Source organism: Nyctereutes procyonoides, unplaced genomic scaffold (assembly GCF_905146905.1).
Source record: "Nyctereutes procyonoides isolate TBG_1078 unplaced genomic scaffold, NYPRO_anot_genome, whole genome shotgun sequence".
Classification (NCBI taxonomy): domain Eukaryota; kingdom Metazoa; phylum Chordata; class Mammalia; order Carnivora; family Canidae; genus Nyctereutes; species Nyctereutes procyonoides.
The window spans coordinates 608,424-622,143 of NW_026575043.1; the positions used below are offsets into that span (position 1 = coordinate 608,424).

At 45.8% G+C, this 13,720-nt stretch overlaps 1 protein-coding gene and 1 pseudogene across 1 annotated transcript in view; one reads left to right on the forward strand and one right to left on the reverse strand.

Moving 5' to 3' along the window:
* ZSCAN12 (zinc finger and SCAN domain containing 12) overlaps positions 1 to 13,720 on the forward strand; it is a 46,250-nt gene that overhangs the window by 13,213 nt on the left and 19,317 nt on the right. Inside the window, 5 exon segments of the mRNA XM_055322583.1 lie at positions 269 to 377; positions 2,514 to 2,777; positions 3,228 to 3,367; positions 9,735 to 10,367; positions 12,877 to 13,024. Coding sequence (XP_055178558.1) covers positions 269 to 377; positions 2,514 to 2,777; positions 3,228 to 3,367; positions 9,735 to 10,367; positions 12,877 to 13,024 — 1,294 coding nt within the window.
* Positions 4,104 to 5,629, reverse strand: LOC129508205 (60S ribosomal protein L4-like; annotated as a pseudogene).

The following is a 13,720-nucleotide window of genomic DNA, read 5'->3' on the forward strand; positions in this document are numbered from 1 at the left end:
AGGCGGGCCGGGGCGAGTTAGAGGTCACCCCCCTGAAGCCATTAGAGCGGTCTCTCAATTGGAGGCAGACAGCGAAGAGGAAAGAAATGGCCCTTAGGGGATTGATTGTGGGTGACAGATGAGAAAATTGAAACGAAAGAAGGCGGGTGTGGTGTAGCTGGGGCCCAGAGGAAAGTAGTAATAACTGGGTATGCCAAGGGTCCTAAACATTGAAAGGCACTGTGCTGCTCCATGTTTAATGTAACAGCTCATACATTTAACATAACAGCAGTGCAGCCGCCTTGCAGAAGAGACCAGGCCGAGGGCTGCAGCTGTGCCAGTTATGCTCATCAGTATGCTGGCACTATCTAGGCACCCGGTGAACTGTGGCATCCACGGTAGATGGGAAGGTCTACTCTACAGACAGCTTAGTAATATAATCCTAATAGGCTACTAGGAATATTCTAGAAGCATTGTGGTAAATGAATTGGAAGGGGGCAAGACTAGAAGCTAGAAGGGATGTGCTGTTGTCACAGAAAGAACCAATACTATAACTTGGTGAAAGGCCTCCATGTTCAGCTTGGAGTCTGCTTGTCCCTCTCCCTGTTTCTCCCCTGTTCACCCTCTCAAATAAATACAATCTTTAGAAAAAATAATAAAGCAAAATATAGCCAGGAATAATTAGTTTTTTTAATTAGATGATTAGGTGAATGAATATGCCATTTTTTCTAAATAGGTGCCACACCCAGGATGGAACCCAATGCAGGGCTTGAATTTAAAATGCTGAGATCGGGATCCCTGGGTGGCGCAGCGGTTTGGCGCCTGCCTTTGGCCCAGGGCGCGATCCTGGAGACCCGGGATCAAATCCCACGTGGGGCTCCCGGTGCATGGAGCCTGCTTCTCCCTCTGCCTGTGTCTCTGCCCCTCTCTCTCTCACTGTGTGCCTATCATAAAAAATAAAATAAAATGCTGAGATCAAGAGTCCGATGCTTAACTGACTGACCCATCCAGGTGCCCCGTGAATGTGCCATTTTAAAAGAGATGGGGGAAGGAAGGAGTGAGGTAGGTAGGTAATTTTGGAGGAGACATTAATTATGGGGGGAAAATGAGTTAATTTTGGTGGTGCTGAGATGCCTTTTTTTTTTTTAAGATTTATTTATTCATGAGAGAGACAGAGAGAGGCAGAAACATAGGCAGAGGGAGAAGCAGGCTCCCTACAGGGAGCCCGATGTGGTACTCAATCCCAGGACCCTGGGATCATGAGCTGAAGGCAAACACTCAACCACTGAGCCACCCAGGCATCCCAAGAGCTGCTTTTAATACATGCAAGTGGAAGGGTCTGATACACCATTGGACTATAATGGTCTGGAGCTCCAAAGCAAGATTGGGATAAAAAAGAATCAGATTTAGGAGTTCTTAGGTGACAACATCTCACTTCTCAGATGCTACTACTGAATGGACAAGGTTGCCCAGCATGAAAATGGAATGAGAAGATGGCTGGGTCTCAACTTACGGTACCAGACATTTCTTGACAAGCTGAAGGAGAGCCATAAAGTAGACTTAAGAATGAGTTATGACAAGTGTTATATAATACATCCTGGGGATGCCTGAGTGGCTCAGTGGTTGAGCGTCTGCCTTCTACTCAGGGTATGATCCCGGGTCTGGGGATGGAATCCCACATTGGGCTTCCCATGAGGGGCCTGCTTCTCTCATCTGTCTGTGCTCTCATAAGTAAATAAAATCTTAAAAAACAAAACAAAAACTCCCTGAGCACCAGGCATTGGTCTAAGCACTTTACAGATACCAACTTATGGAAAAACAGCCACAAGATTGCAGTTCCTTGTAAGACTGGGAGTGGCTAGCAGTGTTAGGTGCTGCAGGGGCATCTGATAAGAACTGAAAAATACTCACTGGGTTTATGTACAAAGGGGGCTTCAGTTAATTGACTTGGGACTCTTGACTCAAATTTGGGACACATTGACTGACATGCACACTGTTCTTTTTTAAAACTAAGAACGCCTTGGAACATATCTATCACAATTCTTGGCAGACAGGTTGATTTGTAAATATAACTGACTAAACCTGTGACATGCAGCTTAAGCGGACAACTGTTTGCATTGTTTTTTCTTCGTTACCTGAATATTTTGTTATCTGAATATGCCACTGAAGTTTCTAGATCTAAGTTACTAGTATTGTTCTTTAATCCTAAAGTAATGTGTTTTGCATAATTTTATGACAGTATCCTAATGACAGTTTGTGTTCATTTTATCTTTTACAGAGCATCTCTACCTTCAAATCACTGGCTTGATCATAGCGATTCACTCTGACTAAATATGTTCTTCCTTTGGAGCTGATCTGTTAAGTGTTGTGTTATGTGTTATCATGAGCCTTAAGTTCCCCCTGCTGTTATAATGAGCCAGTCTTCTGAGCAGTTTGCCCAGGAATGGATTCAATCCAGCCCTTCTGGGCTGCAGAAGAACAGAAGGAATGTGAGTAGCAGAATCTAACCTGCACAGAAGTGGTCCTTCTGACAGGATTTCTTCAGACGAAACTTAAGGCAGTTCTGCTGGGAGGATTCTTCTGGGCCTCAGAAGGCCAACTCCAGACCCTCTGCTGTCAGTGGCTGAGACCAGAGTTGCACAGCAAGGAGCAGGGCTTGGACTTTCTGGAGCCAGGGCTACTGACCACCCTGTGGGAGAGCTCCCAGCCCAGGTGCAGGAGCAGCCCAGGGGATAGGGAGGAGGCTGTTGCTGGACTTGGAAGGCTTGTCCAGGAAGCTGGATCATCCCAGACAAAGGGTGAGATAAGGAAGAAGTGATCTATCATCGGAAGGCAGGTATTCTCTCCAGAGAGAGATAAGAGAGTTGTGATCTCCTCTCACATGTAGGGAGGGAAATTGTCAAGATGTATTGGCTAGGGACTCCTGGGTCGCTCAGCGGTGGAGCGTCTGCCTTTGGTTCAAGGTATGATCCCAGTCCCAGGATCTAGTCCTGCATTGGGCTCCCTGGGGGGGGGGGGGGGGGGGCTGCTTCTCCCTCTGTGTCTCTCATGAATAAATAAAATCTTAAAAAAAAAAAGATGTATTGGCCAGAGTTGTGTTCCCCTCCCTGTCCTTCTAATCCCTGCCCTTGGTCAAGGAAACCTCTGTCCTCCTGATCTATGTTCCCCATTGATATTGGGATTGAAGCTCTAGAACTCTCAGCATATAGCTTCCTGGTCAAATTTATCTCATTGTCCCTGGGTCCTAGTCCTCCTGCAGCGACAGGAAGGGACCCAGGGGCAAACAGCTTATGTGGCAGCAGCACAGGACTCACCCCAGAGTTGGCTCCAGCCAGAATGGGTCAGCTCACTTCTGAACCTTGGGAGCTGCACCCTGTTCAGGAGAAAGGTGAGGAGATCCCAACGGGGGAAAAGATAGGAAATGTCTTCTTGTGTTTTTCCAAACAAACCTCATCACTAACATTTTTCCCTACCTTTCACTTGCTCTTTTTTTCCACTTTTAACCTGTTCCTCTAAACACATTGTTTTCACCTTGTGATTCTTCCTTCACTTCTTTGACTAAAATTGTTGAAAATTCACTCCTATTGAATGGTTCAGTTCCTCCATTCTAACTTAATACTACCGACTTCCCTGATCCCTACCAACTTCCTCTTATCCCAGAGGCAGAACATTTTTCTTCATTGAAGCCAATAGAAAATGACTCAAAGGCTACGTGCAATACAAAAATTTCTAAATGTGCATTTTGAAAAAATTAGTGCAGGAAACAAATTTAGTATTTTTATGTGCTTGTTAGAGAAGCACACGTATATGCTCAAATATAATCATACTGAACATATCAACTGCCACTACTATTAAATTTAATAATACATTATGGACATATCCATAAGAGTTACATGTTATGCATACATATTGCTAGCATAAATTTTTTTCTTTTTTTGTTTTTAAAGATTTTTTTTAAATATTTTTATTTGTTTATTCACGAGACACACACACACACACACAGAGGCAGAGACATAGGCAGAGGGAGAAGCAGGCTCCATGCAGGGAGCCTGACGTGGGACTTGATCCTGGGTCTCCAGGATCATGCCCTGGGCTGCAGGCAGCGCTAAACCACTGAGCCACCGGGGCTGCCCAGATTTTGTTTATTCATGAGACACCAAGACATAGGCATAGGGAGAAGCAGGCTCCCCATAGGGAGCCCAAGGCAGGATTGGATCCCAGGACTCCGGGATCACCCCCTGAACTGAAGGCAGACACTCAACCACTGAACCACCAGGCATCCCACTTACAGGTTTCATTTTATGGGTATCAAATTATTGTTATTTTTTGCCTTTGATCAGGTCTTTATTCAAAATTAGCTGTCCAAAATGGTTCAACTGTTAGAGAACAAACAAATTTAAGCTTATGCAGCAGGCTTCTTGTCTTCTGTGATAGGTTTCTTCCCTTCAAGCTGCTTCTCAGCTACTGGTTTCTTGGTAGCTGTGGCCTTTTCCCACCAAACGTTCCTTCTGCTTCCAACACCAACAGCCTTTTTTACTTTCTTCCCTAACACAGGCTTCTTGCCCAGAAACCCCTTCTCATCTGATTTGGCTTCTAAGGCTGCTGCTCTGGATTGTGACTCTTGGCCTAGCGAAGAATGATGTTCTGGCACGTGGTCTTTGTGTACAGGTCTAGCTTCACTGTGATTCCCAGGTTTTTCAGTGGATTCCAGGCTTTAAGGTTTTTTCTTCTTCTTCTCCTTCCTTTTTTTTTTTTAAGATTTATTTATTTGAAAGAGGGAGAGAAATGGGGGTATGGACAGGCAGAGGGAGAGAATCTTCAAGCAGATTCCCCACTGAGTGCAGAGCCCAACACGGGGCTCCATTCCACAATCCTGAGATCATGACGAGCCAAAATCAAGAGTTGGATGCTTTACCGACTAAGCCACCCAGGCTTTAAGTTTCTTAAGAAGCAAAAACAGCCTCCTTGGTCTTCTTGTAGCCTTCAACTTTATCTTTAACCAACAAAGGAAGTTCAGGAACTTCCTCAGTACAATGACCTATAGACATGACCAGTGCTGGAAAGGCTCATGCAGCCAGGGTAGAGCAGATAGCATTGTTGCTTCTGTGTTGTTTTCTTGGTACAAACGTGCAGCTCCCACAGCACATATTCCCAGAAACCCTGGCTATAATGGTGAGTCCCATCACCTTGTACCCTGGGAGGCCAGCACTGGCTAGATGACCTCCTAATTCACTGACAGCATAGGGTCATCTGTTGTTTTTGCACAAGTTGGTGTGAACAGAGTTCACAATATCAGGTTGAATGGGAGCCTTGAGCACAGCAGGCAAGGTAACATTTTTGCCAAATGACCTCTTTTCAGAGTACACAGATATCAGTGGATGAGTACACACCATGAAGAGGAGAGGACTGCACTCCTCTCAACCCAGTGGCTCCTACGGGAAAAGCTCAAATTATTTTTTAACTAGCCATGGAGGGTTTTTAAGTTGCCTCTTTTTTCTTTCTTTTTTTTACATACTACCAACTAAAAGCCACAAACTTTTTTTTTCTTTTTATTCTGGAAAAAGTACAAATCTATATAAAAAATTGCATAATGAATCTCCATGAACCTGCCACCCAGCTTCAACATGATCAAATTATGACCATCTTTCTCATTTATAACTCATTGCCGTATTATTTTTTCCATATAATTTTGAAGTACATCTCAGATATATTTTTTCAAATGTAAATATTTCAATATATAGCTCAAAAGATGGATTCTTAGAGGTATGACTGAAAGACAGGAATTTATTTAACCATAATAGTATTATGACATGTATAAATATTAGCAATAATCCTTTGGTACCAAATTTCTAGTTGTCTCAATGATGTCATGAATTTTTAAATTTCTTTTGTTTTAGCTTATTTGTTTGAATTAGGATCCCAAGAAGAAGACATACTTTGGTTGATATGTCTCTTAAGTTTTTTTTAAATAGATAGTTTCCTCTTCCTTATCTCCCCACTTGCAACTAACTTATTAAAAACATCAGGTTGGGGATCCCTGGGTGGCTCAGTGGTTTGGCGCCTGCCTTTGGCCCAGGGCACGATCCTGGAGTCCCGGGATCGAGTCCCGCGTCAGGCTTCTAGCATGGAGCCTGCTTCTCTGTGTCTCTGCCTCTCTCTCTCTCTCTCTCTCTCTCTATCATAAATAAATAAATAAATAAATAAATAAATAAATAAATAAATAAATAAACCTTAAAAAAAAAAAACAAAACAAAACATCAGGTTGGGGGCGCCTGGCTGGCTCAGTCAGAGGAACCAGTGACTCCTGATCTCGGTGTCATGAGTTCAAGACTCATGTTGTAGGTAAAGATTACTTAAAATAAACTGGGGAATCCCTGGGTGGCTCAGTGGTTTAGCACCTGCCTTTGGCCTAGGGTGTATCCTGGAGTCACAGGATCGAGTCCTACATCGGGCTCCCTGCATAGAGCCTGCTTCTCCCTCTGCCTGTGTCTCTGCCTCTGTCTCTGTGTGTCTCTCATGAATAAATAAAATCTTTAAAAAAAATAAAACAGCTGGTTGTGGACCTGGGGAACTCAGAAACATTAGGCATTTTACCTTTTAAGTAACATCTTGTGGAACTATTTGTCAATGTATTTGAGGTGCTCAGAGCCAAACCCCTGGGACTTTGTTACAGTCCTCCCTTCCTCTCTCTCAGACTTTCCTTAGAGCTCTCATGGTTTCTGCTGTTGGTTCTATAAACAATCTTTGTCTCCTCTCAGCCTTTGGTGGAGAACTGAGAGGCAGTCCTGGCTGAGTCCCTCATGTCCTGGTAAGGTGGCCACCACAGAGTTTTGTTGCTAACTCATCGCTTTCTTGTCCTTTTGGGGAGGTCAAGGCCAGGCCCCAACTTGGCTTGAAGGGACATTTTCAGAATTTTCTTCATGTCACTGGAGTGTCTTTGCTTCTCATATTTCCCTAATAAACTTCTCAACTTAAAAAAATAGCAAAAAAAAAAAATGTAGCATATCTTCCACATCTTTTTCTGGTTAGTAGTTGAGAAATCAATTACAAATTGAAAATTCCCTGTAGACTATACCATTTAACCTAAGGAAATTTAATATTCTCAGGGAATCGTCTAACCAAGCCGTAATAGTAAACATGATCTGGTTATCTGTTGCTGCATAAAAAGCTACCCCAAAACAATGGCTTAGATAGCCATCCCATGATGTTTTTGGCCAGGAATTTTGGAAGGGCTCAGCTGGGAGAGTCTTCCATTTCATGTGGCATCTTCTACTGGCACTTCATCTGGCAGCTGGGTTTGTCTGGAAAATCCAAGACAGTGCAGTGCCATGTCCAGTGCACTGGGGACAGGGACAGGTAGAAAGATGGTTGCAGGGCCTCTTTATTTGATGATTTCAGCAGGGCACTCAGACTTTTTCTGTGATGGCTCAGGGCTCCAAGAGCAGTTGTTCCAATGTTGGAGAGGATGTGGAGAAGGGGGAACCATCTTGCACTGTTGGTAAGAATGCAAACGGGTGCAGCCATTCCTCAAAAAGTTAAAAATAGAGCTACCCTATGACCTAGGAATTACACTTTTGGGTATTTACCCCAAAGATACAGATGTAGTGAAACGCCAGGACACCACCCCCAACATTCATAGCAGCAGTGTCCACAATAGCCAAACTGTGGAAGGAGCCTTGATGTCCTTTGAGAGATGAATGGATAAAGATGTGGTATATATTGGTATATATATATATATATATATATACACACACACACACAATGGGATATTACTCAGCCATCAGAAAGGATGAATACCCACCATTTGCTTCGACATGGATGGAACTAGAGGGTATTGTGTTGAGTGAAGTAAGTCAATTGGAGGACAATCATTATGGTTCCACTCATACAAGGAATATAAGAAATAGTAAAAGGGATGATAAGGGGAAAGAGGGGAACTGAATGGGAAAAATTAGAGAGGGAGACAAACCATGAGAGACTCCTACTAATTTTGGGAAACGAACAGAGTTGTGGAAGGGGAGGTGGGAAGGGGATTGGGGTAACTGGGTGATGGGCACTGAGGAGGGCACTTGATGGAATGAGCACTGGGTGTTATATGTTAGCAAATTGAACTTCAACAAAAACAAATGGAAAAAAAAAAAAAAAAGCAGTTGTTCCAGAAAACAAAAAGTGAAAGCTGCTGTTCTCTAAAGGCTCAGGCTGGAAAACTTAAGCAGCATCACTCTTGCTGTATTTTATTAGAGCAGTCATCAAATCGACTCAGACTTAAGGGAAAATGACATAGACCCCCAAATGACATTACCTCCTAATGGTAAAAGTGCTGACGAATTTGTAGCCATCTTTAATTTTCCAAAACAGCCTTGTCCACCCAGATTTAAAGCTTGGGGCAAAAATAATAATAAAGTTCCTTTGGGATTCTCTTTTCCTAAATAATTGTTCAACTTTTTCCTCCTTTCTTGCTTCCTTTCAACTTCCCTAAATACACCCAACATGATTATGAGCTAATCAAGTGTATACGTTCATATTTTATACACAAAGTAAAGTGATCTTCTGACATTAGTTTCACCATTTATTTCCTGAGCCTTGGATCTCAAAGTCTGCTTTTTTCCCCCTCTTTTTAGTAGTTAGAAGGCTCATCAAATTATCACAAGAAACACTCTCTTATAAATTAGCATTACCTGGTTTATAAAATGGCCAAATGTTAGGAATAAACTTGGACGGAAAGTGAGGAATGAGTTTTCTGGAGATTCGTTTCTATACCTTTGGTGTCTGCTCTGCATCCCTACGTCCATGGGTCTCCTCCCTGTAAACGACGGGGATGCTCTCCGTGCTTGGGGGCTCTGCTGTGGCCACACACACACCCGCGGCCCTCCTCCCCCGTCCATCCCCACCAAGGGCCATCCCGTTCCAGTAGGCGCCGCGGCCACCGTCGCCCCGGCCCGTCCGCGGTGCCGCCTCCTCGAGGTCAGCCTCCTACAGAAAGCCGCGCGCCATGGGGTCAAGGTCATAGAAGGAAAACCGGCAGTTATTTTCCACGAACAGGGATGCAAACCCCCAACAAAACATTGCCAAGTTGACTCGAATAAGTTATAAAAAGCATTATAGGACAAAGTGGCACCTACTCGAGGTGTGCCGGGCCTCGCCCACCGTGGGGGGGGGGCAGAGAGAGCTACTGCACCTGCTAGCTCGCCCCTCCCTACGGCTGCCGGGGAGGGCGCACGCGCTCCCACCCGCCTAACTCTCGCGACCTCGCGGGGACCGCGGGAACTGCGGCGAGTCGCCCGCCCGCCTGCGGCTGTGGCGGAAGTGCGTGCTCGCGGACCTCGCTCGCTTCCGGCCTTTGTGGGGCGCTGTCGGCTGTTCTGGCTCCGCGCCTATTCTAGGCCACGGCCCTTCGTGCCCGGGAGGGGTAAGTGCTCTGGCCTCTGCCGGCCGCGGGTGAGCGAGCGTGCGGCCCTCTCCCGTCCTCGGAGGGCCGCGGGGAAGGAGCGGAGGCTGCGCCCGCGGGGATAAAGTCCCGCGGCCGCTGCCTGCCAACTTCTGGGCTTCCGCCGCACTTCCGGCGGTCACAGAACAAAGGCGAGCAGAACAAAGGAGACAGGAAGGATGTCTTTTATTACTGCTTATTTGCTCTAAACTTAGTTGTATGCGCTTTGCCCTTTATTCTAGAACAGAATGCAGGTGTTTCTGCCGCGTCGTATTCGTTTGTAAATCCTCAGACCACTTGGCATCTTTTACTTAATACTTCTCTTTAGTCTGTTCTTAAATCTCTTGTAATCAGAGCATTTCCCCGAGTATCGTCAATTAACCTGGAGGAGGCTTTCAAAGCACAAAGTAAATTGTTAGAGTTTGCCATTTTTGCCTGTGGTGTAGCCTGTGTTAGAAGGGATGGCTTCTCCCTCGGGTCGGCTCAGGACGAACTTGACCAGGGATTCTTGCCAAAAGCGTTGACAAAGCTTTTGAAGACAGACACGATGGCATCTACTTGGGCAGCCCAGGCCCACGAGGACCCGGATGAGCTTTTGGAAGTAAAGATCGAGGAAGAGGAAAAGGAGTGTAAGGATACCACCACACGGGATCAGAACCTGCAGAAGAACAACACCCACAGCAGAGAAGTCTTCCGGCAGTACTTTAGGCAGTTATGCTACCGGGAAACATCTGGGCCCCGCGAGGCCCTGAGCCGGCTCCGGGAGCTCTGCCACCAGTGGCTGCGCCCTGAGACCGACAGCAAGGAGCAGATCCTGTTGCTGCTAGTTCTGGAGCAGTTCCTGACCATCCTGCCCGAGGAACTCCAGGCCTGGGTGCGGGAGCAGCACCCTGAGAGTGGGGAGGAGGTGGTGACCGTGCTGGAGGACCTGGAGAGGGAGCTGGATGAGCCCAGAGAACAGGTGAGAAAAAGAGATCTGGTTTATGATTGAGAAAAGGTAGATTATGGATTTCTAGGCCAGAGTGAAGTGCAGCATTGTTTCACAAAATTTGTTCTTGACAGTCTGGTGCATCAGGCTCAACCCTCTTGGAAAGTTGGTTAAAATTATATTTTTTTCTGTGGAAGGATCGTGTATTTCTGTACTAGGCCTACAGAGTTCTAGTTGGTGAAATGCTGCTCAAAAACATTGGAAACAGATTTCTAAGAGGAAATGTTAGGTCATGGTAATGGGGTGGGCAACAGTCGTTTGAAACAGACATCACTTCTGTTTTGCAGTATAGTGTATCTGCTGCTCTGCCTCCATTAAAGAATTAAAAGATGGCAAAATCAAAGTCTCCACCTTGGAGACGTGTGAGGTTGGAGCAGAGTGGAAGGTTAGGATTGAGGGCCAGGGCAGGAGCCAAGTTGCCTGGAGTAGGAGAAAGCCCATTTAGGTTGGACAGGCAAGTTGTAAGTAGAAGGGTTGAGAACAGAGAGTCCAGGACCTTGAATATCATCTCTGGAGTGTAGATTTTATTCTGTAGGACACAAGCTTCTGTTTCTCTTTAAATCTAAATGAGTTTCTCTAACCCCAGGATGTAACCAAAGTTATAGAAGCTTGTTCTGTTCTGTTTTGTTTAAACATTGTTAAAAGACAGTGGTTCCCAACCGGTGGCAATTTTGTGCCCTTGAGGCATCTGACAGCGTCTTGGGACATTTTGGGTTGTCAGATAGGGTGAGGTGCTACTGGCATCTAGTGGCTAACAGGCAGGGACATTGGGGAATATCTTACAGTGTATAGGACGGCCGCATACCACAAAGAATTATCTGACCCAACTTGTCATAAAGTCAAGGCTGGGAAGTCTTGGTAGGAAGAGTATAAGACAGGTAACTAATCAAACAAGAAGTGCATTCCAGCATTGGGGCAGAAACACTGGAGAGGGATGTGAGTTTGAAATGGAGTTGTGATGGTGAGTCTACAAGGATGAAGCATGTCGTCCATAAGTTAATTGGAAACAATGACAGACTAGTGGATGAAAAAGGCAGGATGAAAACTGTCTACCGAGGATTCTGTTCTAGGCTGAGCACTGGGGATTTCCAGCTTAAGATTTTCCAGTGTGATCCAGGTGCTCCTAACAGAGTTCAAGGTATAGGGGAAGGTGGATTAAGGAAAAGTCCACTCATTCAGAAGACATATACTGAATGTTGATTTTTGTACCAGGCACCATTCTAGGCAGAACCAGAAGAAAGAAGCAGAGTTCTCAAGTGCAGCACAGTAATTTGGTTTTAAACATGTTGAGTTTGTTTACCTACTAGCCCTTTCCCTCAGAGCACGCTGGGGGCAGCTAATGGAATTTAAACTTGATTTTTGAGGCCCTGCCAGAGATCCATGGGTGGAAGGCATAGCTCACTGTACCAGCCTTTTTCTCCTTCCACTTTTGAGGTGGACACATCTTTTTCTGTCCATCTCAGATAGCATCATGCTAATTCTGGCTCTTATTCTGGGGTCAGAGGTTACAAAATGAAACTGAGTCGGAATAGAGGCAGTGTGTGGTGATTTCTTATTTACAAAATTTAGCCACTGTAAGGGATTGGGGAGCAGTTTGAGGGCCTGGTGTGTGCCAGTGCCCCCCCCCCAGGTGAGGTGCTTTGGTACACAATCAGTGCCATACGGTCCGAGTAACTGGGCCATGGTCACAGAGCTACTGAACTAAGAAACAGACTAAGCGGTCCCTGGCCCCTGCATTTTGCACCCTGCTGGGGAAACCAATTATTTTCAAATACAAGGGGAATTGTTTTGTCTAGGCATGGAAGCTATATGGCAGCTTAAACTGATAAATGAGTTAGTTGCAGGAGCAGGGGTTAAGGGTGCAAGAAGGGATGGGGTTGAAGGCAAGGGTGGAAATACAAGCCTCAAACAAGAAAAGGCCTTTTCCTCTAAGTGGGAACCAAAGGAGAAGTGTGTGTGTGTGTGTGTGGGGGGGTGATGAAATGAAGGGTGGGCGGTCCTGATGTGACCGTGACCTTGACCATGTACAAGGAGAAATCAAGGTCATCTCCCAGAAGGAAGTGGGGTGGGGGCCTGGGCAGGGCAGAGTCTGTAGGGAGGAGACCTCCTCTCCATCCTCCTCCCTCTTAGTTTCCTTCTGCCTTCTTCAGCCCCTCTGTCCTTCGTTCCTCTCTGCTTATCCCCGCCCTGTTTTCCTTCTCCTGTTTTATTCTCCCCCAAGTTCTGTTCTCTTCCTTTCTGCCTCCCTTCCCTTTCTCCACTTCTTCGAGCATAAATGAAGTGAAGGTGGTACAACCAGCATTTTGTAGCTGTGAAGAACGAGAGAAGGGAAGGTTTCCCAGAGGAGGTGCCATGAGTAGGCTTAGGACAGACTGGTGTCTGGAGAGAAGTTCAGGTATCGGGGAGCTGGTGTCCCTGCCCTGGACTGTATCCTCTTGTTTGCTGTTTGCAGAGTGTCTGAACTGTGTCTCTCCTGCCCCAGGTCTTGGTCCACACTGAGGAACAGGAAAAGCCCTTGCAGGACATGGGCCCTCTGGGGACAGAGCAGGAGCCCAGCACGTCCCTTCCACCCCTGACGGTGCAACTAAAATTTGAGTCTCTGGAACCTGAAGCCCAACCAGAGGAGCAAGGTAAAGAAGACAGAACCATCCTGGGAGAAAGGAAAAGGCAGGCTGGCCCATGACATGGGGCCTCTAGTACTTTGTTCTGTGTCTGATCAGTATAGTCAGGAAGGGCTCTCATGCATAGACTCACCCACTTTGGTTTGTCACTCTTCCATTCTTGTTTTCTCTTTGTATTTAAATTTTTTGTGTGTGAATTCTTGAAATATTTTATTTGAGATCACTTAATTTAGTCCTTTTTTTTGTTTTAATTTTTATTTATTTATGATAGTCACAGAGAGAGAGGCAGAGACATAGGCAGATGGAGAAGCAGGCTCCATGCACCGGGAGCCCGATGTGGGATTCGATCCCGGGTCTCCAGGATCGCGCCCTGGGCCAAAGGCAGGCGCCAAACCGCTGCATCACCCAGGGATCCCTAATTTAGTCCTTCTGATAGTTATTTTCCTGTCCTTATCTCCCTGCTTTCTCTAGCCTTTATCCGATCAGACAGTACTACTGTCTTCACTTTGGCTATCAGTCAGTAGACAGGCCTCTGCCCCACGATGTCTGCAAGTTCCAGATGGTTCGGGAAAAAAATGTATAAATGTGTATGCTTATAAAGAGCAGGAACGACAAAGCAAATATAGCAGAGTGTTAAAAGTTGGTGAATGAGGGACGTCTGGGTGGCTCAGCGGTTGAGTGTCTGCCTTTGGCTCAGGGCGTGAT